Below are 24,022 nucleotides of genomic sequence, written 5' to 3'. Positions count from 1 at the left end.
AATAAATCTAAATAAGCTAGAACTACCTGCTTAAATAGGCTTCAAAAGATTTATTACTTCTAATTCCCTATTAGTATTTATATCAAGCACACCCCCAAATCAAGGTCAAGGCAAACCTAAAAAACTCTGGCAATTGATTATTACTCTTAAAAAAGTTCATTTTAATCCAATAATAAAAATTAGAGTATTTTAATATTATTTTGTTTTCTAAAAGGTTAATTGGTATTACAATTATGGATCGATTGCTTTAAACAAAGAGTATTGTTATAGCACCAACTACATAATCCGTAATTGCCTTTATGCCTTAGATACAGTATACTAGCACGCCCTACTTCCTATAAATAGGGCTTCACTTTTCCATAGCTCTTCTATTCTTATGGTACAATATAAGTCTTTACCCGTACCTTGACAACAATAGCATATCACGATGGAGGGGAATGATTGGACAATAATGGTATAAGTACAAGAATGTGTATATCGTCATCTATATTCCTAGAACTGATCTCTTCTCGTAGAGAAGAGATAGGATTATATACTGGGTGATCTTCGGGTACCGATCACGGGAGCGGTGATCGGTCCTGCGGCCGATCCGGTTATCGTTGTTCCGCTCCGGAGTATTCTATATAATGAATCCCTGACCATCACATGATCTGATCCACGTGGTCTACAACACCGTTTCCGTCACAATAGAAGAATTCTATAAAGAACTAGAAAGGAATCCAAAGGATTTCTAAGATAATATAGGTTCTTGATATGTCACGTGACCCAACGGGCCTCGCTCCTTCGTACAAAAAACATTTTGGGCTGAAAAATCCGTATAAAGTGCTATACTTTTGATTTATTGACTATTATCTTCAAGTATTCGAAGTCATATTCAGTCAGATCTCGTCAGGCTTTTCGAAATAATCTATCGGGTATTTCAATGTTGCAGCCATATCGCCATCTATGTTTTGATGGAGGCTCGGAATAGAGTCAGCACTGTCAAGTATTACCTACAAATTTTAGGGACATGTCATATTGATGGTCTCGCCCTTATAGGTTGTTTATTTCTGTGCCTGCATTGATTTGTTGATATGAGATATAAGATAGGCTTTCGCATCGAGAATTCGCTTGCTTATATTATAGACCTCCAAGGTTGCTTGGGAGCGTTGGTAGAAGATGATACTGGTATGCTTTTCATGATCGTGAGGAGCCAGGCACAATATTATGGTACACCTGAAGAACAATTTTAGATACTTGCATGAGCTTTTTTATCTTAATTCTTTTCGAACGTGTATTTGCGACTGAAACTCCATCAATTGTATCCCGAGGTCACTGGTTGGAATCGTGGATATCCATCACCACTAAGGGTGTCGGCCCGGGGGTATAAGATGTGTGGCTCATGTGTGTGGCTCATTAGCTTTCACTACACACCACCTGGGCAAGTACGATATTGATTGATTGACTGTTCGATCTATTCGTTTGTACTTATGCGGAAACCAATGAATGAATAAAGCACAATCGTCCCTTCTCAAGCTTTGTTGAACCTTACTCGAGTACATGAAGAATATCAAATTCGAGACCTCCAATACTGCCTAGTACGCAAAACACGAGTATATTACCTCATCTCCCAGATCCTAACGAACCAACACGTCCACACCACCACTATAGTCCTCTTAAGATCTATCAACGTTATGCATCTCCTTGCTGAATTTGCAGCCTTTTCCAATTCTTGCACACGCCTTGTCAGGACATTGATGCCCCGATAAACAATTTTCATCTTCGCAATTCAACTTGGAGGGACATGGTTTGAAGCGTGAGATGAATCGTCGAGCGTCGATTGCTTTTTCGTCAAGCCTTATCCCGTGCAAGAAATTACACTTCTTATACGGACATTCTCCAAAAATATGAAACATGTTGCAATGTTTTGTGTTTCTCATCAAAGTAACGAGTGATGAAGGCGGGGAAACGATGGCATCGAGACGCTGTCCTTTGCGATTCCGAAGTACTGCATACTTAGTTCGTACCGGAACAGCCACTGAAGAATCGCTGCTTTCCTCCATACTCACAGCATCCGAAACGACATTACTCAGCACTCTTGTAGCATAGCTGGGCGTGTCTGGGGTGGAACTCCTAGGAGGTGTGGTTGGTAATGATACTCGCCGAACTGATAACTTTGTGTTTCTGAACACACCCGGGAAGCGAGCAACGAGGAAATTTTCCTTCATTATTGCTAATTCTTTAGCAAATGGAGGCCCTTCAAGCAAGACAACTCGATTACTCTTTGCAATATTTCCTACATATGGCTGGAGAATCCGCGCGTAGCCATTATCTGCTGAACCACCAAAGATAACCGCTCGGCATTGGACATCAGCCATATCGTGCGTGAAACATTCTACGAAGAGGGTCAGTAACGAATTTTCTTTTCCAACAGATTTCACATTTCATGAATTCAGGAAAAGTACCTTTCAGCTTCGAATCCGCACACTCCTTCCCATCACCTGCATCCACAAAATCGCACATGGGGTGTCCCATATTGAAACCGCGAACAAACATATCAAAATCATCTGCATTACCTATGGTTTTATTGTGACTGTAGGCCGATGCCAAGCCTTTCTTATTTGCATACACTCGAATGCGGATTGAAATCTGGCTTGGTAACTCAAGCTCCGTTGAAAGATAATCGCCCACTTTTGTTCTTAGGCGATGGACTGTCTCTAGCCCTCCTTGCTGAGAGGATTTGATGAGATCATCGCAAAACTTTCAACATTTAGTGACTGGCAAAGTACGAATTTGATGGCTAGGAAAAGTTGCATCTGTACATACCGTCATGCAATCACCATCAATGAGAACCGACACATAACTATTGGAATCCTTCGAATGTTGTCAATAACGATGTTTTTAAGAGTAATCATTGGTCAGCCATACAATTCTTTCCTCGATTCTTGCAAGATTCACCTGAACATCAGAGAGTTTCGACTGGTACAATTTCGCAGTATCCTGTTCTCTCTCAAGATGTAACTTCGTCTCCGTCAGACCACTTTCCAACTCGTTGATGCGGGCAAACAATTTCTACCAATAAAATCGTCCGTTAGTAATGTGCGGGGCAGAAAGACAAACGACTAACCCCAATGAGTTGATCCTTTCCCTCCTCAACCTCTTTCAACTTATGGAACTGCTCCTGAAATACTTCAAGAGAAACCATGGCTCACTTTAACAGCCCAACAAATTAAACAGGCAACTTTCACACCTTCATTAATACCTACTTGTAAAAACGCAAAGCAAGTATTTAAACAGAATCGTAGAGGCACTGACTGGGCACCTTCGCTTTACATGTCATGTGAAAAATATGCAATACTACCCTAGAGTTGGTTCGATGTTGTTACCAAAGAAGCCCTGCACAAAGCCTTACTTCGCACCGATTCGGACATTCGTGCATATGCTTCGCCAATAGATTATATCTTCGTGTGAGTGCACACTACGATGGCAGATTCTGTGTGGACAATGAGGGCCCTTGCCTTCATCTACGAAAATTTGAACCAATCGCAGCTCGTGATTTATATGTGGTTTGTTTCAACAACCTATGGCCAGGACCTTTCGCTTCATTCGCATGATTCGCATCTACTATTATGAGTTCGACACAGCCTTGCGCGCGCTTACAACCCTGTAAGTAAGTACATTTCTCAGCTCCAAAGTTCAAGGTTTCAGCAATCTCTTTAATTCTAACATATTCTTGACTCAACTTTCATCGCGACGGTAGAGTCAGGACTTCCTGAGTACTTGTAAGTTAGCACATCTACGCCACTGCTTTTAGGTCGGTTATGTATACTTTTATTATCCTTTCCTTGGATTATCCGCAGTCAACTTCGGGAGTGTGATTGGGTGTTGAGAACATAATTAGTAAGCGAAGAGATCTAGATACCTAGGTATTCTCTACTCTGTGTCTGCGCAAGGCTGTAGCTATGCTGTGTCAGATAATCTGTATTTCCCCTCCTTTTATACGAAAATACGAGGCAATGCAGTCATAGTCATGACTGGATTCCTCGAGGGATTTGAATGATCTAATTTTTGTGTTTGTTCTTTACATTCATATGGCCACTCTTCAATTCACTTCGTTTACATCATCCTCCTTCACGTATCGGGTCCCAGACAGTCAAGCTATATCGGATCTTGTTGAACAAATTCCTCAATTTTATTATATCAATCTATATTATGCGCATGTGAGATCTGCCATCCGCTATATGGAGTATCGTATTCACACGAAAAATCACGAAACAAATTTAACTGCGCGAGTGTGAGATCTACCATCCGCTATATGGAGTATCATATTCACACGAAAAGAATTGCAAAAACAAAAACAAATCCCAGCAAACATATTAAACAAATTTCCCAACTCCAGAGCCTTGTATCTCTTACTTCAAATTATTCTTGCTTTTCTCCATCCTTGGGTCCAAATTGTTTCCAAGCAAGTGCTTCTTTCTCCTCCTCCTTGGCTTTCTTCTTCTCAGCTTCCGTCTTAATACCGCCAAATTGGTGAAATTCTTTGGCGTATTTCTCATCGGCAATTTTCTTCTCCTCAGCTTTCTTCTTCTCGTCTTCCTTGTTGACACCGCCAAATTGATGAAATTCTTTGGCATGTTTCTCATCGGCAGCTTTCTTTTCCTCGGCTTCCTTCTTGAGATCTCCATGTCCGCCGTATTGATGAAATTCTTTGGAATATTTGATTTCTGCTGCGGTGTCCTTCTCTTTCTGCTCCTCTGGAGTAAGGTGCACTGGTGGTTTGGGTCCGAAGAATTGCCATTTGAAAATTTGGATCCACAATCTCTTTTCAACAGGTTTCTTCTCTACCATGGTCACCATTTCCTCTGAAGTAGAATTCTGGATATCCTGGGTCGTCATCGTTCTCTTTTCGGCTGCTACAGTGCTCAAACCATACCCGTTTCCAGCTACACAAACAGTTCCTGGAGCCATGTTTGAGCAACACTCCAGGTACCGCTGGCGCATTGTTGGAACGATGTTCCAGAAATACAGCTGAAAATGCCTTCAGTAGTGCAAGTGCCCTTCTGTTCAGCCTTGAAGTCAATGATATCGTCAGCTTCAAATTGGATAGTGTAATTATTGTCTTTGTAATCATCTGACTTGATTTCAGGATATTCTTGACCTGCAGATTGGGAAGCGGTAATTTCAGGTTGGGTGGTGGTTGATTCGGATTGAGGAGTAACAACTTCAGGCTGGGTAGTGTTTGATTCAGATGGAGAAATAGTAACTCTAGGTTGGAGAATGTTGGAGTAGGACTCGGGATAGTCAGTCCCACAGTGTAGATTGCAGAGGCCAGCAACGTACTCTCCCATCATTCCCTTTGGAGTCATGCCATGTCCAACACCACCAGCTTCGAAAAATTCCTTTGGTGGACATTTTTCACAAAAGTCTGCCCATGGCATTATTCGCATATACTTGACAGGCAATTTTTGAGAATCACGTTCTTCAATCTTAGATTCTTTGTCGGAAACACCGCCGCATGTGTCACAGCGTTTTTGCTACGATTTATTAGCTAAAGTTCACTCGGTTGATTCAAGAGTTCAATGGTCTGAACCATAGAACTAGTAAAACAATAAGAAGCTTTCAATGGCCAAAACAAACTTGGTGCCTCAAGTGACTTGAGTGTCCCAATCAAGTTCGGGTATTGAATGCCTTTGATTGCTCGTCTGCATTGAGAGTATCTAAGAGGAGATGGAAGTATAACTTACAGTTGGTAAACCTTGTACTGAGTTGAAGGCCAAGATGGCAGTGATGGCAGCTTTGAGAAATGCATCCTGATATCTTATTGTCGTTGATGGTAAAGTGTTGTTGTATGTTGTATGTTGTATGTTGTATGTTGTATGTTGTATGTTGTATGTTGTATGTTGTATGTGTATGTTGTATGTTGTATGTTGTATGTTGTATGTTTGTATGTTGTTGTATGTTGTTGTATGTTGTTGTATGTTGTTTGTATGTTGTTGTATGTTGAAGTGGTGTCTAGTCAAGTGTGGTAATGGTGTATGTATTGTCTTGATCGATGTTTGATATTTCGAGATTCAAAAAGAAATCAGAGAAGTAGGGAATTTCCAATCGCTTTATAGTAATTGAGAATTCTGGCTATCGGTTCTTTAGAGCTACTAGATAGCAGAGTTTCAATAGTTTGGAGAAAATGTTCGCTCTTCTTGGAACTATTAGATGTGATCTACTCAAGTTTAGTAGAGAATATCGACATTACGCACAAAGTTTGGTCTAAAAATAAAATTTTGATGACGATCTTGCACTTTTTCATAGTTTACTAGGTGATGACTCAATTATTGCGTGCTTGAAGGTTGTAAATTGGCTAATTTGGAAGCAAGTGTCTTCTTATTTGGTGTAAGTAGTAGTAAACCAAAGTCCTCCGGTCTTTTTTTGATGCGGGGTGATAGACCTCCTCCATCGAAGCTAAGTTCAAGCTTCCATCATCATTTTTTCGGAGTCTCAGATGAGTAATAGTTGCATTTAGTCCTTTATCAGCTTTTAAAGTTCAAGTATTTTGATTTTAGTAGTTAGTTCCACACATCATTTTTGTACTGGTGCTTTCTCTGTGTTTCGATGTTCGAGAAACTCGAGCACTATGCCAACTGAGGACATTATCCACTTCCGACAGGATCCTCTTCTTCAATACTAGTCTATGAATAAAGACTTGGATCACAGAGACAGCATATCTGTCTTTCTAAAATAAAAACTTAGATTCAAAATTGCTCATATCATACCTATCTTCTGACCAGACTGAGAAAAATCTAGCCAAGCTTCATTTCTAGTCACTGGTACATCTTACTCAAATCCCACAGATTATACTTTGCGAAAATTGACGGAGCAACAGAGATTTCATATACCTAACAGTTATTGAAAATAGTCGAATATTCATCCCAAAACAAGCTATTATCATAGAGATGAATCTCAACCTCTTCCTTGCCCATCAAACCCCTCGTCTTACCTTAACCCTCCCCCCCCCATTCATTTTCATCCAACCTTCCCCAAGATTTTTTCAGACTTGACTAACAAAAGTGGTCATTAGAAATTTCCATCCCCCTCACGCTAGATTGCAGAGCCTCATCTACATAGATCTCCACAGTAACCACTAGTACGTTGATAGCTCGATGCTCCCCACAAATCATGAAGATCTATGACCTAACTCACTTCGTCCAAACTTAAAGTATTGAACACCGTTTCCACAATGTCGTTCGTCATTTCCTATGGACTTTTGGAATGATAAATTCTCTTGGTCTATCACCTCATATCTCGCGATGTAGCTCTAGCTCCAGCTCTAGCTCTAGAAATCTGATGCAAAAAAATAATCGGTTTTGCGTGTCTCCAAATCGTCTCCTCGAGAATTTCCTACTTTAGTGAACTAGTGCTCAGATATTCCCTGGAAGAAACATATGTTTGGTGATTCACATTCACCGACGGAGTGTGATCATCTGTTTTGATTGTACCAATGATTCATCAGTGATTAGCATGTATGATGCAGTTCATCCATTCAGTAAATCGAAATGATCTAATCGGTTCTATGAAAATTCTGATTCAAAGTAAAGATTAGGCTGAGTTGGTATGAGATTAATAAGGAAGGCCTCCTTTTCGTGTGTTGTCTATCTCGTTCACGGCACATCAAGAGAATGCTCGCCCATTCCTGCCACAATCATTTTTAGGTTAAGACTAGAAAAGTTCTAGTCAGTATTTGTAGTTGTCATATCTATAATCTAGTCACATATTTGGTAGCAAATCACCCTTTTCGGAAGATTGCAGAAAGATGATTGAGATTCTCCAGTACAATACCCCATAGTATGACAACAACTCTGATGAAGTTTCGATGTTTGTTGTATATCTGTATTTTCTCTCCATGTATGTTGTATTTCATTGGACTAAAACATATCCTTTTTGTACTTTTGAGACTCGACCTGTAATTGATAAACATTCCTTACCTTTTGTCATCATACGTCATGATTTACAATCGAAAATCCGGTAGAAATACGTAAATGATTGTATCACACCCGTCATTTACATGGGATAGTGAAAGTAAGAATGATGCACCTCTTGCCTAATCAACCCCAAAGTGACGATTCCAATTCTATTTTTTCTTCCGCCATACCCGATAGGCTGGTACCAAAAGATCCGGTAAAAACCTGTTCGATTTGAATTCCCATCTCCAATCTCCTCGTCAAATAATTCCTCTTTTGAAGAAATGACTCGATGGGTCCAGTAGGCGAGACTAATACTCCATAGAATGATTCGGAAACTTCTACATCACATCATATCCCGTAATTCTACAATCAAGAATGTCTTTTGATGCACATCTATAATTCACCCCCTTCTTGACTTCCTATTTTGGCACGCTAGTTGGAGGAATCACTACCCACGGCATGAGTGTGAATTTTGAGATTTTGTCTATACACATGTATGTGACTTGGTCGACTGACTGTGCTGATGAATATACCTTCAATTGACAGATAATTGATATTAAATATAGCTCTTCTCTAGAAAGATTCCGAGAATATACTTCAAAGAATGTTATTTCTCCTGAACTTTTATTCGTGCTATTGACTATTCATCTATGTATCACCAACCACAATGTCAAGATAAACATCCTGAGTTGAACATTCGATACGTATACCTTCCCCCAATAATCATTTCGTAACCCCAATGTCCCAAGCAAAAACTTCAATCCTTTTCATTACCCCTCAATTTCCCCCTCAATCTTCAATGTTACTATACATCTACAAATTCACCCCCAATCAGATACTCAGATACTTTTTGTATAGTAGAAACATAACTCAAGGAAGCATCGAGCCTTTCTCTCTCTCTATACCCCGTGATTTCCATCATTTGTTGCACATCTACAAATCACCCCCTTCTGGATTTCCTATTTGGGAATACTAGCTTGAAGAAGTACTACCCGGGGAAATTCAGCTGTTGTACTCTATGATTTTCATTTTGAATTTGAATTTGTATTATTCATTTATTTATAATGTTTTATTACAAGTCTAGAGAGTTTCTATATCAGATATATCTTTAAAATTTACTCAAACATGAGATTTCTATTCTCTCCGAGTCTCTATTAGAACTTACTTCTGAATCTACTTGCGGACTGTCAAAGTGCCCTTTTGTAATACTTGATTACTTCGTATGACGAGATTCTAGATGTTATTCTACCTTTCTACGCTATTTACATACTTATACAATAAGATCCATCGCAAATCCATATCTCATATCATACACTAGAATCATAGAGAGATGAAATAGAAACTCATCAAACGCCAACTAACGAACTTACTCACGTATAGAGGTAGTTTACCTACTACAACTATACAGCAGTAGAATATACAGATAAAAGCACCATTAGTACTTTTATCTATTATCTATCACTTTCCTTTCCTCTTATATATATAAACCTCTCCATCTCCATCCAAATATTAATTAATCTTTCAACCCCTCATTCACAACATATATAACCAAATAAAATATCCAAACATCAAAAAAACCCAAAAACCAACATAAAAATCACAAAATCACAAACCCACAAACCCACTCACCAAACCTCTCTTCTCTTCTCTTCCCTCTACCCTCTAACCAACCTAACCCTCCCGATCTACCTGCCTATTCTTTGAACTACTACCTACCTTGATATCTTCAACTCTTCTCTCTCCTCTCTCCTCTAGGAAATAGCACTAGAAATAGAGATTGCTTTGTTTCGTACATTTACTTATATCTAATTCGCATATTATATATCATATATCTAATACATATCTTATATCTCAATTTCTAACTTCCAACTTTCAACTTTCAAATCCCCATCCACCTATCTCTTTTAAAACCTATCCATCTCTTCCTTTTCTTTTTTTTTCTTTTCTTTTAATCTCACTTTCACTTTTACTTACTCTCGCAATCTGAGAATCTCGTAGTCTCGTAATCTATGAATAAAAGAAATAAAAGAAATAAAAGAAATAAAAGAAAAAAAATAAATATCCGCATTCCTATCCACGCTAATTCTAAAATCTAAATCTGAATATACTCTATATCTACCTAGGTAAATCTAATATATATCAGAATATAAATCTTAATTTATAATTAATTACCTAGATATCTCATCTCTTATCTTATTTAGTAATTTATTTATTAACTTGTATACTTACCTATATATCAACTTATCTACTCACCTACTTATTACTCATCAAATCTCTCAAATCTCTCAAATCTCTCAAATCTCTCAAATCTCTCAAATCTCTCAAATCTCTCAAATCTCTCAAATCTCTCAAATCTCTCAAATCTCTCAAATCTCTCAAATCAAATAAAATCGCCCAAATCACCACTCACCACTCCTTACCTCCGACTCACTCCGCACCACGTCACTCACTCACTCACAGACTCACTCACTCATCACTCACTCACACTCACTCACTCAATCACTCACTCACTCACTCACTCATCCAATCCCATCCCCATTTCACCTCATTCCCAATCCCATCCCCCATCTCACCTCAATCCCCCACCCCATCTCCCATCCCACCTCACACCTCACCTCACTCAACTCCTCTTCACTCACTCCACTCAACTCACTCACCCACCCACTCACCTCCCAAATACCTCACAAGACCTCATCTCTCAAATATTTTCGTGCATCCAAACAATACCAATCCAATCCACCTCATACTTACACTTCCATACACGTTCCACTTCCATACACTTACACTTACCTCCTCGCTCCCTTCCCCCGCTTCCCTATCTACACTAATCTCTTAGATACCACAAATCACAAATCATCAAATTCCTTCCATACCATCCCCATACCATCCCCATCCCAATCCCCTTCCTTCACCCACACTAACTCCCATCTATACCCTCCCTTCTTCATTCCTTCTCTTTCCATCCTAGATCAAATCTCAAATCTCAAATCTCCATCTAAACAATTAATCCCATCCACCCTAAACTTCTCAACATTCTCGCTCTCTATACAAAAACCAGAAACAACAGAATGAAATGAAATAAAATACAACGAATGAATCGGGGAAGACTCACCTTAGATATATCATCGATCGTCAACATCAATCGTCAATCATCAATCAACATCACAACATCAATACATCAAAGCCTCAACATCAACATCAACCACACACATACACACACGAGAGAGAAGTAGTAGTAGGTAGGGTAGATAGATAGTATTGAAAAATACGTTTTTATGATCTAACGTCTGTTAGACATACATATTCCATGTTTCATGAAAATCTTGCCTATGACCTGACAAATTTTCATCACCACAACCACCACCATTTCATTCTCATCACCACCATCACCATCACCACTAAACACACCAACACACACCATTCATTTCTGCTTAAATCCATCCATATCACATCTGTCCTGACTTGAAAAGAAAGTAATGTTTTTTTTTAATAAAAAAGGTAAGAACTCCACCGGTTGATTCCAACTCCACGCCATCCCACTTCCAACATGTTTTACCAATGATGATATAATATTTTCATCGCACGCAACATAGCATTGATTCCACCCTTGACCAACCCACTCCCATTTAAAAACAAAGCCAAGCCAGCATTCGCCAACCATCGTACAAGCATCCCCCAACCTGTCGATATATGCCCCCAATGTTCCTTCCCCTTATCCCCATCTCCATGAAAATTAGCCGGGTACCATTGACCTCAATTCCAGTGTTCCAATAAAATGATCAACGGCATATGCAGTCACGCCATCTAAAATCCGATTCCCATGGTATGTGATGATGCGTGAAGGCTAGATGTGGCCATTGCACTGTCTCTTTTGCCAACCAACTAAAAAAAGACAAACGAAAAAGAAAATCTGTTATGACAAGTGTGTTGTAGTGTATGTATAAGTCGGTAAGGTGTATTAGTTTAGTATTCCCTCCCACATTCCCGGGCGAAAAGCTGGGTGGATATTTGTTTGAGAAAGTCCTCGAGCAGCTTCGGTCGCACAACATAGTCTCTTTCTTCCAGACGATGCCGCTGGCAAAATTTGCACATCGCTGGCATGTCCACCTGGCTTCGCCAAAACGTGTGCCATACCCCCAGTCATCAACAAGTCTCGTACGTTATCATGAAGAGAAGCTTCAAGTGAATGAGTCCTACTTCGTTTAGCACCAGCTCTGTTAGATGTATGCGCGGGTTTGTCATCAACTCTGTTAGATGAGTCCACAGATACGGATTGGCGGTGCAATTCGTATAAAGTTCGTGCGGCTTCATCTAATGCATCGGCCCCAACTTCGTCGTAGCTTTCACACAATTCGGCCACTGTCACAATAACATTTCTATTCTTCTTCTCACTACACAACTTCGCATATCGACAACGCGCCTGGACATCCAGCTTTGCTGAGACCGGCGCGCTCGTCACTGACGATGCAGATGAGATTGAAGATGAACGAGATGTTCTTGATGAAGTATCCGAAACCATTGACTCTGGCGAAGACATAGACGAGACCGAGTTGGCCAAGGATGATCGACGATTGCAGGAATAACCTTGTGGGGATGAGGTCAATTGACCTGCCCACTTTTCAGTCGCTTGCGGGCCGCAGAAGTTTGTCTGTGCCATGGCGAGACTCATGGATGATTTACCGAGCATGTAAGATGCAGCACTCACAGCAGGAGTGTTGTATCCAGTACTCTGGGGAGTCAATCGTGGAGTTGGGAGAAGGCCAAGAGCCGGTACAGGTCTAACAGTTGGATACGTGGCTGATGGTGATGGCTCCATGACATGAGGTGAATAATGCTTTGGAGACGAGGTGGGCTCATTGGAACCTGAAAAATGATACGCAGACAATGGCGTGAAAGGTCTCAATGGAAGACCACAAACTTCTTTGTGAGATGGACTCGTGATTTCGTTCATGTTATCCAATTCCGGGTTGAGCTGGAGAACAATTCGTTTCCACTCAACCGATTGCTCTGCGATACTCAGAGTAGAGGCTCCTGGGGATGGAGGCTGCGATGATGGTGTATAGTTCAAAACAATGTCGGTCCAACGTTGAAAAACTTTCTCGGTAATGTGCAACTCCCACTTCACAGCAAGGAGGAATGCTATTTCGTTTTGATTGATTTCCAAAGTGGGTAGTCCAGAAATCTTACTCCAAGCGCGAGACGAGTAATTTCTATCTTGCAGATATTTCGATGCGAGAATAAGCGCAGAGAGGAACATTCGTCGACCACATTGTAAAGCCCGGAATGATTGAGTGTCATCCGCTTGCTCCATAGTAAAATCGGTCTTTGGTACAAATGGTTTGATCAAGATCAGGTAGTACAAGGCGACTTGAAGAGTCGAGTAGCTGGTCCTTGATCTTCTCAAGGTTTCTTGGATGAAGATGCGCAGAGGGAGGACACCTTTACCCATTTCGCTTCTACAAGCGACGGTTGAAAGGGGCCATATGGCTTCGACAATCAAAGCCGAAGAATCTGGGGAATGGTTGAGCGCATGGACTTGGGAATCATCAGGAATACATAGTAAGCTTACCGACGAGGCTGTCAACAAAGTTGACCTTGCGATCAGCTTGACGTATCAGGGTAGGAGGACGACCTGTGCGGGTACTAGATCCGACACTAGTCCTTCTGGGGTTCTGCCTTTCTTCTGGGGCAATTTCCACGGGTAACCTTTGTTGTGGCCAAAATTTTGTAATGTTATTTTTTTCGCAGACATCGATTGCTATAGTCGGAAGGGGAGGTTGATTTGCGCAGAAGTATGAAGGTTCGGAATCGGAGGAGGCGCTGGTGATGGAAGAGTTGTCGGATGCTTGTGAAGCTGCATCGGACCAAACTGAAGACGTAGAGGAGGAAGCCGACGAGGCTATCGAGGAACTGTAAGGACCATTACAAAATGAGGTGTAAGGCGACAAATCATCTTCGCCGCAATGCATCTTCAAAGTGTTTTGTGTGTATTTGGAGTATTTTGTAAGTAAATCGGAAATGAAAAAGTTCTATGCGAAATAAAACTCCAGTCGCCGTCTGTACAAAGCCGAAATCTAGATTATAACGTTGTAGACTATTCCCAAGAAACCTTCTGACTAGATACAGGCTCGTGCAACAACGCGGTAGTTATTGCAGAAGCTAGATGATCGAGGTAGGAGGAGGGCAAGACTAGTATGCAGAAGAGATCGCAATGATTTCTTCAGGAACGATATAACCGGTAGATTTGGACGATGTAAGACTGGCGACTGGGTAAGAAATTGAAAGACCTAAGAGCATGTTGACCTTTCCGTTTTGTGAAATGGTAAGTGTTGTGATAAATGGTGGGCTAGTTTATTGGGTAAACCAGCGTCCCATCAAAGGTCGCGACTTTGGACGAGAGGGTGAGGGTAAGGGTGTGTGTGTGTGTGTATGTCAAGGGTAGTTTTGTGAAACGTATGCCTTTTTATGAAAGAGTAAAATCAAGCATTCGAAATATGGTTGTACTGTACTGTGTGTGTGGTGTGTAGGTGTGCGAAGGTATTCGCGATGGGTAGTAAAGGAAAGTCGAGGGTTATAAACCGATGGTTGTCATTGAACAAAGGATTGAGTGGAGTGAGTAATGCGTTTTTGTGAATAGGATGAAGAGGCGAAGATTGCGAAGGCGACTGAGACTAACAAAGTTTAGGCTCGCAGTATGAGTCTTTCTCTTTCCTTTCCTTTTTTCCTTTTCCCTTTCAATAATCCTTTTTAAGACTCAGAAGTCACGATGGATTATTTGAAGTGAAGAAGTGAAGAAGTGAAGAAGAGAAGAGAAGAGAAGAGAAGAGAGAGGATTGATGATCTTTTTGATTTTTAAGACGAAGTTAACATTTGACTCTTTTATGAGAGAGAATATATCGAAAAAGTGTTTGAGGTGAGGCTGTGAGTCTTGGGTAGGTGTGGAGGGTATGGATGGTATGGATGGTATGGATGGATGGTCTGGGGGGAAAGAGTGATATGGGTGGGTGGTACCTTTTTAGGTGTTCAGTTGTTGATGGGGTATGACTGATTTTAGTGGCAACTTGGAAGACTTGATGATCCACAAATAAAGTTAAAGCCGGTACCGTAGTGAGTAGTGAGTAGTGAGTAGTGAGTAATAAAGTATACGGGAGTCTTGGTAGGTGTTTAGGTGTTTAATACCAAGTACTCAAGTAGATAGATAATTCGTACAGAGTGAATCAATCTTATGTGTAACCAGCCAAGGTCCAGTTTCGCCTTCAGGTGAAGAGTACAAATCCTTTTCTTTTGGGAGCTTGGGTTGAATGATTGATGACTGATGGCTGATGACTGATGATTGACTGGAGGGAGGAGGTATTTTATGAATCGTGTAATGATTTTAATAAAGGATGAATAAAATACGATAAAAAATAAATAGATAAAAAAATCAATCAATCAATCAACAAAGAAATCTCGTGATCCCTTTGCTCTTTGGATCAAGTGAATAATAAATAACAAAGTAATAAGAATAATTAGGTGGCAAACCTTGAAAGGATCAAGTAAATTGAGTTTAGGTAGAAATGATGAAAATAGTATAACAAAAAGATGAGATCGTGAGTCGTGGGGAAAATGGAGATGGGAGATGGAGATTGACGCCTGTTTGGGATGGATGGCTAGATGGATTAGGATTTGGATGGGTTGAGGTGACACGAGACGAGACAAGACAAGACGAGATTACGGTTGCTAGGTATGAGTCGAATATGGATGAAGACCTATGTCGACGGATGAACTGGTCAAACGGTGAGGCGGCGAGCAGGCGAAAATAAAGGTCAGTCAGTCAACCAGGCAGGCGGCTAAGGTGATTTATGAGGTGAGGTGAGGTAAGGTGAGGTGAGGTGTAGGAAACCGAAATCGTGTGATTGATATGTACGAACTTCGAAGTAGATAGGTAGGTAGGTAGGTAGGTAGGTACGAATTGAGCCGTGGAACTGTGAACCCGTGAAAGAATAAGAGGTCGATCGAGGTGATAATTGACGGGAGAATTAAGAGGCCAGATGAAGGAACTCTTCCAAGGGAGAATAGAGGTAAAGAATAATCGTATAATGAATCCTATAAAGACAAGCAAACAAACAAACAAACGACGTTGCTCTTTTTTTCCCTTTTTTTTGATGATGCTTTTAATTCCCTTTTTTTAAGATCTTTATTTTTTCTAACAAGAATATAGAATATGTATATATGAAAGAGTCGAGAGGTGATTGTGATGCAATCAAATGGTTTTAATTTTCAACAACAATGTGTGCAGACTTCAAGCAGCCGCCGACTTAAAAGTTTCGGGAATCATACATGTTGACGATGAAGAGGGAAGAAATCTGTGAATGCGGACGGGCATGGCTGCTGTTTTGTTACAATTCCTGCCGCGGCGAACATGGTTCTGAATTCTGTTTCGCGAATGAGAGTGGTGCGAGGGTGCTTCCATTCGATCCCATCTGAATGGTCCATTGGCTTTTCATGGCAGCACCGACGGTGATTACGGAGAGGGAGAGGAACCACATGCTTTTCTTGCAAAGCATCCTCCCACGAGCCAACCAGCTCTGCGGAAATGATATGACTGATGAAGGGATGTGAGTGAGAGACCAGGATCATTCACCCCCCCGACGAAAAAAATCGAAATGTGTGTGGGCACTGGCACGTACTGGGGAGAGAAATACAGAGCAGATGTAAGTTGCAAGCAATGTGCATCGATGAGTCTTAGCATTTGTTACTTTTCCATTTTCTACAAATCACATTGTTGGATGCGTCGCCAGTTGCAAAGCCATTTCAGCCAACCGAGAATCATACAGTAGAACGGGAAGGAGAAGCCCCCGAATCGAGAAAAGCAAGCAAGTACGAAAGAAAAAAGAAGGAAACATGGTGGTCATTCAAACAATCAATCAGTTGACGATTGATCAAGAAAGAAAACAACGTTGAAATGCTTAGATCTGATATGGTAATAGTACCAAGTACTTATGGCGAGAATACCTACTCATTTCAATGTACGACTGAGTCGAGTCTAGCTATATCTTTCATCCTCTACCATTCACAAAAATGATGCGACGAGAATATATTATTCCAAGAACAAAACCAGTAATGTAATTGCGAACCATCAAATGCTACCTATGCTTCATACTTCTCGCCTCATTAATAACTATCTAGTAAGTTGTACCTCACTCTATGAAATAAAACGCCCACAGTACTTCTCATAACTAGGGATGTCGTGCAGAATATGCAGTGTTCCGCTACTTCATAGGATATGGTATGATATGATAATCAAGAAGTGTAATTAAGAATTTCATCTGCCTCCGTACATGTCTCTGCTTGTTAAGCATCTGCCCTTTCCAATTTCCCTTTCCTCTTGATGATTGATCGATTACAGAGCACGCCCACCAAACATCCCCCCATTCATCCGGCTGGATGCTGGCCGTATTGAGCCTTGCTTGCACAGACAGGACAGGACAGGAGATATTCATCGCTCAGCCCGTCGCGACCGTCGCAATCAACCGATGATGCATATCGTACACAGCCTTGCCATCACTGCTGAAAGTCTCCATGTCTATCACTCAACCCATCAATCAAATGCCTTCCAAGAGACTCGCGCCGCTCAGAAGAAAGAGCATCATCTAATCATCTACCTCCAGTCCCTAGGTGTACGGAGTCTCGGCATTTGCGATCTCGGTGTGGGGTGAATATCTCGTGAAACGCATGGGCATACGAATCCTCTCTCTCGCTGTTCTATTTTCAAATTTCCCCCTCCTCATAACAGAAGGCAATTTCAAATTACAGTCCGACTATCCCATGCATAGATCATCTCTGGTGCTGTGCGGCATGGCTATGATACTGAGAATCGACACACCTAGGCACGAGTGATTTCCTCAGCCTCTTCGCCATTGCGCATTCCACTCGGTACTTCCGTTTGCCCCTGCGGAACCAAGAAGTCTAGAGGTTCGAATCATTTCTCAACATGCATGGTCATTATCGCCGATGAAATGTGAAATGATGCATTGCAAATTTAGATTCAGCTTAATTGCCACTGACATTACGAAGTACATACGACGATTATTACCTACGATCATCATTCGTATCACGGATTACCTAAGGTCGTCGGGAAAATGGCGGTAATGGCGAAATCCAGATACTATTCGGAAAACAAAGAATTAATTCCAGTATTACAAAGTACTCACACCAGCTTTTTGCCTTCTCACCACCACCCACCCCTCATTCGTAGTCTCACCCGCCTTGGGATTCACATCATGCAGGAAAGCAAAATAGATGCAACACAAAGACAAGGCAAAATGAAATCAGAAGCGAGAGAAAAGTAATTGGATGCGACTGTAGTCTGTAACTCTTCCCTAGCCGTCTCGCTTCCGGTATCATCACCAGTTTCATGACCTTATTGTAACACACCCGGATATCACTCAGCGATATTCATCAGCCCCCTCTAAATATGGAGGAAAGGAAAGACGGAAAGAAGAACTACAGGAAACTCAAACTTTTGTTCAGCCTTTCACATCATTCGCATCTTTCATATCAAAATCCTGGAGATTCATAAGCGTAAGTAAGCAGTAATTCTCGATGAGATCGAATCTGGTATGTCACCAGCCGAGTCATCTCAGAAGCAAAGGCTTTTTAAACAGAGGCGTCGATAGCAAATAGGAGAATACCATAAACATTAACTGTTAATAATACCCTTGAAGCACACGACCAATGACCGTGTCAAATATATCCCCCACCTTATCCGAAGCTGACATTGTGATTGGTTTGGCGACGACAAGTATAATAAGCGTGCAGCAGCAGCTTTTCTTGGGTGGCTTTTTTTTCATGCTCGTTTCCGGCGTTGTGATTACGGGCTGCAGTATTCCTTCACAGGCAGGACCTCAGTGAAGGAAAGTGGGTATCCGCTTTTACCCTCGTGGAATCGAGAGAAGTGGAAAATTCGAGATATTTCGTTTTGTTTGTTTGTTTTCCATCCGCTCCGATTTGTGTAGCATGTTACGGTTACCTACCGTTTGTACCCAAGATACGATACTTGCTTTTGAGAAATTTCCATCTCACCAATGGCATCCAATCTGGAATCTGGCGTGTCGGGATAAGAAAATCCCACTTCTCAATATCATTTTCATTCTCACCCTCACCCTCACCCTCACCCTCACTCATTAACCCCGACGGCCCAAAAAGAGAATCCTCTATCGATTTTGGGCATCGGTATCCGGAAATCCATCGATGAGTCAATTCCATCCATCCATCCATCCACTCCAGGCTGCAAAATAAAGGCGTCCGACAGAAAAGTCCGAGCTTCTCAATTATGTGCTAAGTAAAAGTAAATCTTTCTCCTTTGGTCTCGTTCGCCATGTGCTTGTTCTCGTCATGGTCATACTGTACCATACGAGGGGGGTAGGTACTCTATACTAGCCCGGACGCAGTCTCTACATCACGAGAGCTTCATGTCCAAACCAGTTGGGATGAGACAACGAAGCGCGAGAATCCTGTTCGGGAATCTCCTTGGGCTTGACCGTAACAACGAGTGTAACAACGAATATCAATCGATGTCAGTCAGTCATCAGGTGACCACCACCCAAGTAAACACATCATCAAAAATGTAAAACACGGACGTGAAAGGGTGACAGATGCAGATGGTGGGAGTGGTCGGTGGAATCGGGATGGATGTTCCCAGGACATGGGTGGTAATGATGAAGGAAGGATATTTTCCACTTCACTCACTTCACTTACATCCCCGCGTTCGTTGTTGGCATTACCATTTACGATACCATAGGAACGGGATCCATTTATTGGAGGGGTGTGAAATTCCTCTCCGAAATGTAGGTCAGTCAGTCAGTCAGTTAGTCAGTTAGTCACCGGTCACGCTTTCACTGCCCTGGTCGGTTGGTGGTAGCTGAACGACACAATGAGAAACCACGCTTTCAAGACGGTCAGGGAAATCTTATTCTTTCCGATAAATACAAACCAATCGAGTCTCGAATCCAATGTGAAGTCTGAATAAACTGACTAGGTGTTCCTTGCTCAATCATCGAGTCAAGTTGGAGGAGGGAGCTGGATTGATAATTTGATACATGAGTTTGTACTTCGTACCTAGGTATGGAGTAACAATTCAGAAACTCGTTGAATATACTTCATACAGTCTCTACTATTATAGATTCATAGTACTAATACTAATACTAATAATAATAATAAATACATAAAACCCTTCAGAATCCAGTTTCCTTTCCTTATATCCTATAGTAGACAGACAATAAAGTAAAATAAAATACCTACCCTAGATACCTAGATATGAAAATATAATAATTCATAACCATATACCGAAAAACTCCGTACATTTCGATTGACTCATCTTTTATCAGTAGACCTTCCGAGATTTTTTCGCGGAGGAGATGGAGTGAGTGATTCGCTATAGTGCGGTGAGGTGGTGAGTAAGATTTGAAATAGTTTTACTATCTAATTAGATATTTATCTATCTTTTAATATACTATATATAAAGTATAGTATATATATATTATATAGATACTGGGTAATAAGTAAGAAGAAATTTTACTTGGAGTTTAGTTTATCTATCTATTTATTTCTTTATTAACTTATTCTTCTCTATTTAATACTACGATCTATAATCTAGATAAGTTAATTTAATCTACGATAATAAAATATAGTATATCAAGATTATATATAAGATAATAGATAATTTCTTATAAAAAAAGATATCTATCTATCTATCTATCTATTTAGTAGTTATCTAGTTCAGTTAGTAAGTAAGTAAGTAAGTAAGTAAGTATAGTATAAATTTCAAACCCTCGAAATTTTAATAAGAATACTAGGTAGATATCTAGATAGATAAAAGTATAAAGTTATTTCGTGAAATGTATGATTAAGGTGGGATAGGATAGGATAGATTGGGTTTGAATGACTAGAGACTAGATAGAGAGGAGGAGAGATACTGGATACTAATATTGTAGATGAAAAGATGGATGGAAAGGGAAATCTTCTAGAAAAAATCTAGTAGAAATGCCAAGGTTTGATCATCTGTAAATGGGAGGTGGGTATTGGATAGATGGATGGTGGAATGGACGCGTGCATGCATGGATGTATGGATAAGGTGATGATGTGATGGTGTGGAAACAGAATAGAACAGGAGAGGAGAGGAGAGAGGGTGAGGATCCAGCCACATGGTGAGTTGAGTGTGGTTTGAACTTTAGAGTCGAATTTCCCTAGGTGGGTTTTAGTAGGTAGACTCGTAGGATATCTAGGTAGACGTACCGTAGAGAATTGTAGGGTGGGCTGTTAAGATTAGGAATGCGGTTTCTTTTTTTTTCGGGATCTCGGAGTTGAATTGCTAGGGACGGGGGAAGAGGGAATGGAAAATGGAAAGGAAAATGGAATACTTTCGATTTGCGAGATGATGTGGTGGTTAATTATTAATTATTGATCAGGTAGATGTCGAGATGTTATGTATACAAATACATAGATATACGAAGTAGTATATTTATATGAGTATTAGTATGAATATTAGTATTAGTATTATTATATGTATAATCATCTATCAATCTATCAATCTATATATCTATCTTTCTATCAATCAAAATGATCAAGTACACACCCTCCCTCAAATAACAACCCAGGATCCAATCCTTCTCGAAGCTTGGAACAAATCAATTTCTCGTTTCCGGTGCAACTCGGTTACTGGGACGGTTGCCTGCTGCCTACCTGTTCTACCGAAAGCGGCCCCTGTTTGAATCAGATACCTAGTCAGTCTCGACTCTCTTTATCCAAATTACTTAACGCATGCCGTGTCATGTGTCGAGGGTCGAGTGTCCATGCTGCTGGGTTGGAAATTGGGAATTGGGAATGGGGATTGGGGAGTGGGATTTGCTAATGATCAGTCGATTAGTGGAAGCGAGATAGGTTTTGTGTTGAATTTTATTGTATTGGGTCGGGAGGTGAGTAGGCAACAAAACACGCAGGAGAAACATGTGCTGAACATACTACTTGCTTGAAGCGCGTGGGTAAAAGGAGGTGTGTGTGGATGGACAAAGGGATGAAATAGAGGCTTGGGCTTGATTTTGTATCAGGCTGAAGATGAAATGGGTGAAGTTGTTTATTTACTTTTCTTCGGGTTGGTAGTTACTCACTAGGTAGGTACAGCCTTGAAGTAGGAAGGAAGAAGTAAGAAGGAAGCCTTAGATTTGGTCGGTGAGGTAGGTAAGGCAGGCAAGGTAAGGCGGGACAACGCATGACAAGGCCAGGCAAGGCAGGCAAGCAAAGCAAAGCAAAGCAAGGCTATGATCTGCCTACATTCATTTATACAATACAAGCACATCATATTCACCTCCATCCATCTCCAATCCATTCCTTCTCTCCACCGCCTTTTTGCTAGCTACCTATCATCCAGAAAAGTATCCAGATACACACATACACAGTACCTACCCTACAACATCCCCAGCTCAGATAAATCTCATCAGGCGCTGCTTATCTGTCTGCCTATCTCCATCTCATTGGCCCCCCCACCCGCCAATTTCATCATCTCATTCATTTCATTTCATCTCTATAATGTCTCATGCTGGAGTTGATCATACATCACCCACAACTTACAACTTACATCACATGTTTTCGCGCCCGGAGGATCGTCAAACAGGTGATAGCGTGTTATTTCGTTTCGTTTCGTATCCTATCGTATCCTATCATCTTGTTGAGTCATAGTTAGTGAGCCGCACTTAGCTTCGCTGAGTGAGAGTTGGATGACATGAATGATGGTGGATCTTGATTATTAGTGGTTGTGATGACATGCTGAGATTACGCCGCTTTCATCTTTCGTGCCTAGAACATTTGTGGGAGTTGGGAAATTCAAATTCTATAGGCTGGGGTGAGGGGAGGAGGATGCGAGGGGTAGGTGTGTGGAAGCATGGAATCGGCGGTAGGACTTGTCTTGGTGGGGTTAATACATAAGTAATAAGTATACTATGATTAGGTAGCTGGGCAGGTAGTAAAAATTACAACCCGAGGTGGCGGGTGAGGGGAGAGGAAGGCCTTGATGACACTCAGCTGGATAATGAGAATTAAGACCGATTGGTAGGGAAAAGTCAATCAATCTTTCTCGCCCATCTCGCGGTGTGTAAGATGGATGATGGGATCAAGTGATTAGAATTTCTCACTAGTTTTTGTGTATCGAGTGATCCTCCATTCTCTATGAACTTGATTTGATTTTGCCATCGAGAGATTTGTGTATATCGCGGGGGCAAATTCATGCAGAAAATTTGAAATTTGTGATGATGGTACTCCGGACTCCTTTTGGAGGAGAAATCGAGGATGTGGCGTTGATTTTTGATTTTTGATATTTCAAGCATGTGATTTGATGATGAATCGGATATTAACTCTATGGAGTCTTTGGAGTAGTGTGTATGTATTTGTTTGTCTTGATGAGTTGAGATGAGAGTAGGCATTTGTTTGTAAGATGCTTGGAGTGATTTCTTAGGCGAGGAGATGTTTGGGTTCCAAGGTTGTGGGGGGTTGATGGGGATGGGTTGTTTTGGATTCGGGACTGGATTTTGTCTATGATTATGAATATGACAATGATGATGAGTCTTGAGTTGGTGATGAATTGGGCTTTGGAGAGGAGGGCAAGGAATAGAGAATACAATATCTATCAAATCAAAACGTTTGGAATTCAGAACTTGTGAGATGAGATGAGATGAGATGGAATGGATTAGTTCTTTCGTACTCGATATCATTTGATGTAAACACATCGTCGCCCCCTAGAAAACTGCAAGATATTGTAGAATCACAATTATATACTAAAAAATCTCAGCGCGATTTGCAGGATGAATGAAATATATCCAAAAGATCACGTAAACCTCTTTCGTGGAAATCCTTCGAAAATCTGGGTTGATATAATGTGTATGTTTTATATACAAAATTCGAGACTCTAGGTTAAATCCCCATATCATAATACGAAGAGTTTGAATACCTATGAATGCTGAAAGGAAAATGAAGAAAATCGCGGTGTGGATGGATGGATAATTAGGGTTCTTCAGTGTGTTGGGTTGTGCTTGGGTTTCTTGAGGGTTTGGGGT

At 40.9% G+C, this 24,022-nt stretch overlaps 2 protein-coding genes across 2 annotated transcripts; both read right to left on the bottom strand.

Annotated features, from left to right (window-relative positions):
- Positions 1–921: 921 nt before the first annotated feature.
- On the bottom strand, positions 922–3,295 carry EAF02_002173 (uncharacterized protein). Its single transcript, XM_038898221.1, has 5 exons — positions 3,107–3,295; positions 2,908–3,051; positions 2,806–2,853; positions 2,445–2,739; positions 922–2,374 (listed from the first exon to the last, which is right to left on the bottom strand). Exons 1-5 carry the CDS (start codon positions 3,182–3,184, stop codon positions 1,656–1,658), a joined length of 1,284 nt encoding a protein of 427 aa, XP_038761913.1. The 5' UTR covers positions 3,185–3,295; the 3' UTR covers positions 922–1,655.
- Positions 3,296–11,114: 7,819 nt separating this feature from the next.
- On the bottom strand, positions 11,115–16,329 carry EAF02_002172 (uncharacterized protein). Its single transcript, XM_038898220.1, has 3 exons — positions 14,949–16,329; positions 13,507–14,778; positions 11,115–13,448 (listed from the first exon to the last, which is right to left on the bottom strand). Exons 2-3 carry the CDS (start codon positions 13,904–13,906, stop codon positions 11,896–11,898), a joined length of 1,953 nt encoding a protein of 650 aa, XP_038761912.1. The 5' UTR covers positions 13,907–14,778; positions 14,949–16,329; the 3' UTR covers positions 11,115–11,895.
- Positions 16,330–24,022: the final 7,693 nt, after the last annotated feature.

The sequence above is a fragment of the Botrytis sinoallii genome (assembly GCF_014898435.1).
Source record: "Botrytis sinoallii strain Bc 23 chromosome Unknown BSIN_003, whole genome shotgun sequence".
NCBI lineage: Eukaryota > Fungi > Ascomycota > Leotiomycetes > Helotiales > Sclerotiniaceae > Botrytis > Botrytis sinoallii.
This window is presented reverse-complemented; position numbering and strand designations above follow the sequence as displayed.

Bases quoted from the DNA above. Each gene is read 5' to 3' on its own strand.
- EAF02_002173 (XM_038898221.1), bottom strand. From the start codon at position 3,184: ATGGTTTCTCTTGAAGTATTTCAGGAGCAGTTCCATAAGTTGAAAGAG. The intron at 3,052-3,106 runs GTTAGTCGTTTG...TTTTATTGGTAG, and splicing joins GAAAGGATCAACTCATTGGG to AAATTGTTTGCCCGCATCAA. The intron at 2,375-2,444 runs GTACTTTTCCTG...CCCTCTTCGTAG, and splicing joins TGCGGATTCGAAGCTGAAAG to AATGTTTCACGCACGATATG.
- EAF02_002172 (XM_038898220.1), bottom strand. From the start codon at position 13,906: ATGCATTGCGGCGAAGATGATTTGTCGCCTTACACCTCATTTTGTAAT. The intron at 13,449-13,506 runs GTAAGCTTACTA...ACCATTCCCCAG, and splicing joins CTTTGTTGACAGCCTCGTCG to ATTCTTCGGCTTTGATTGTC.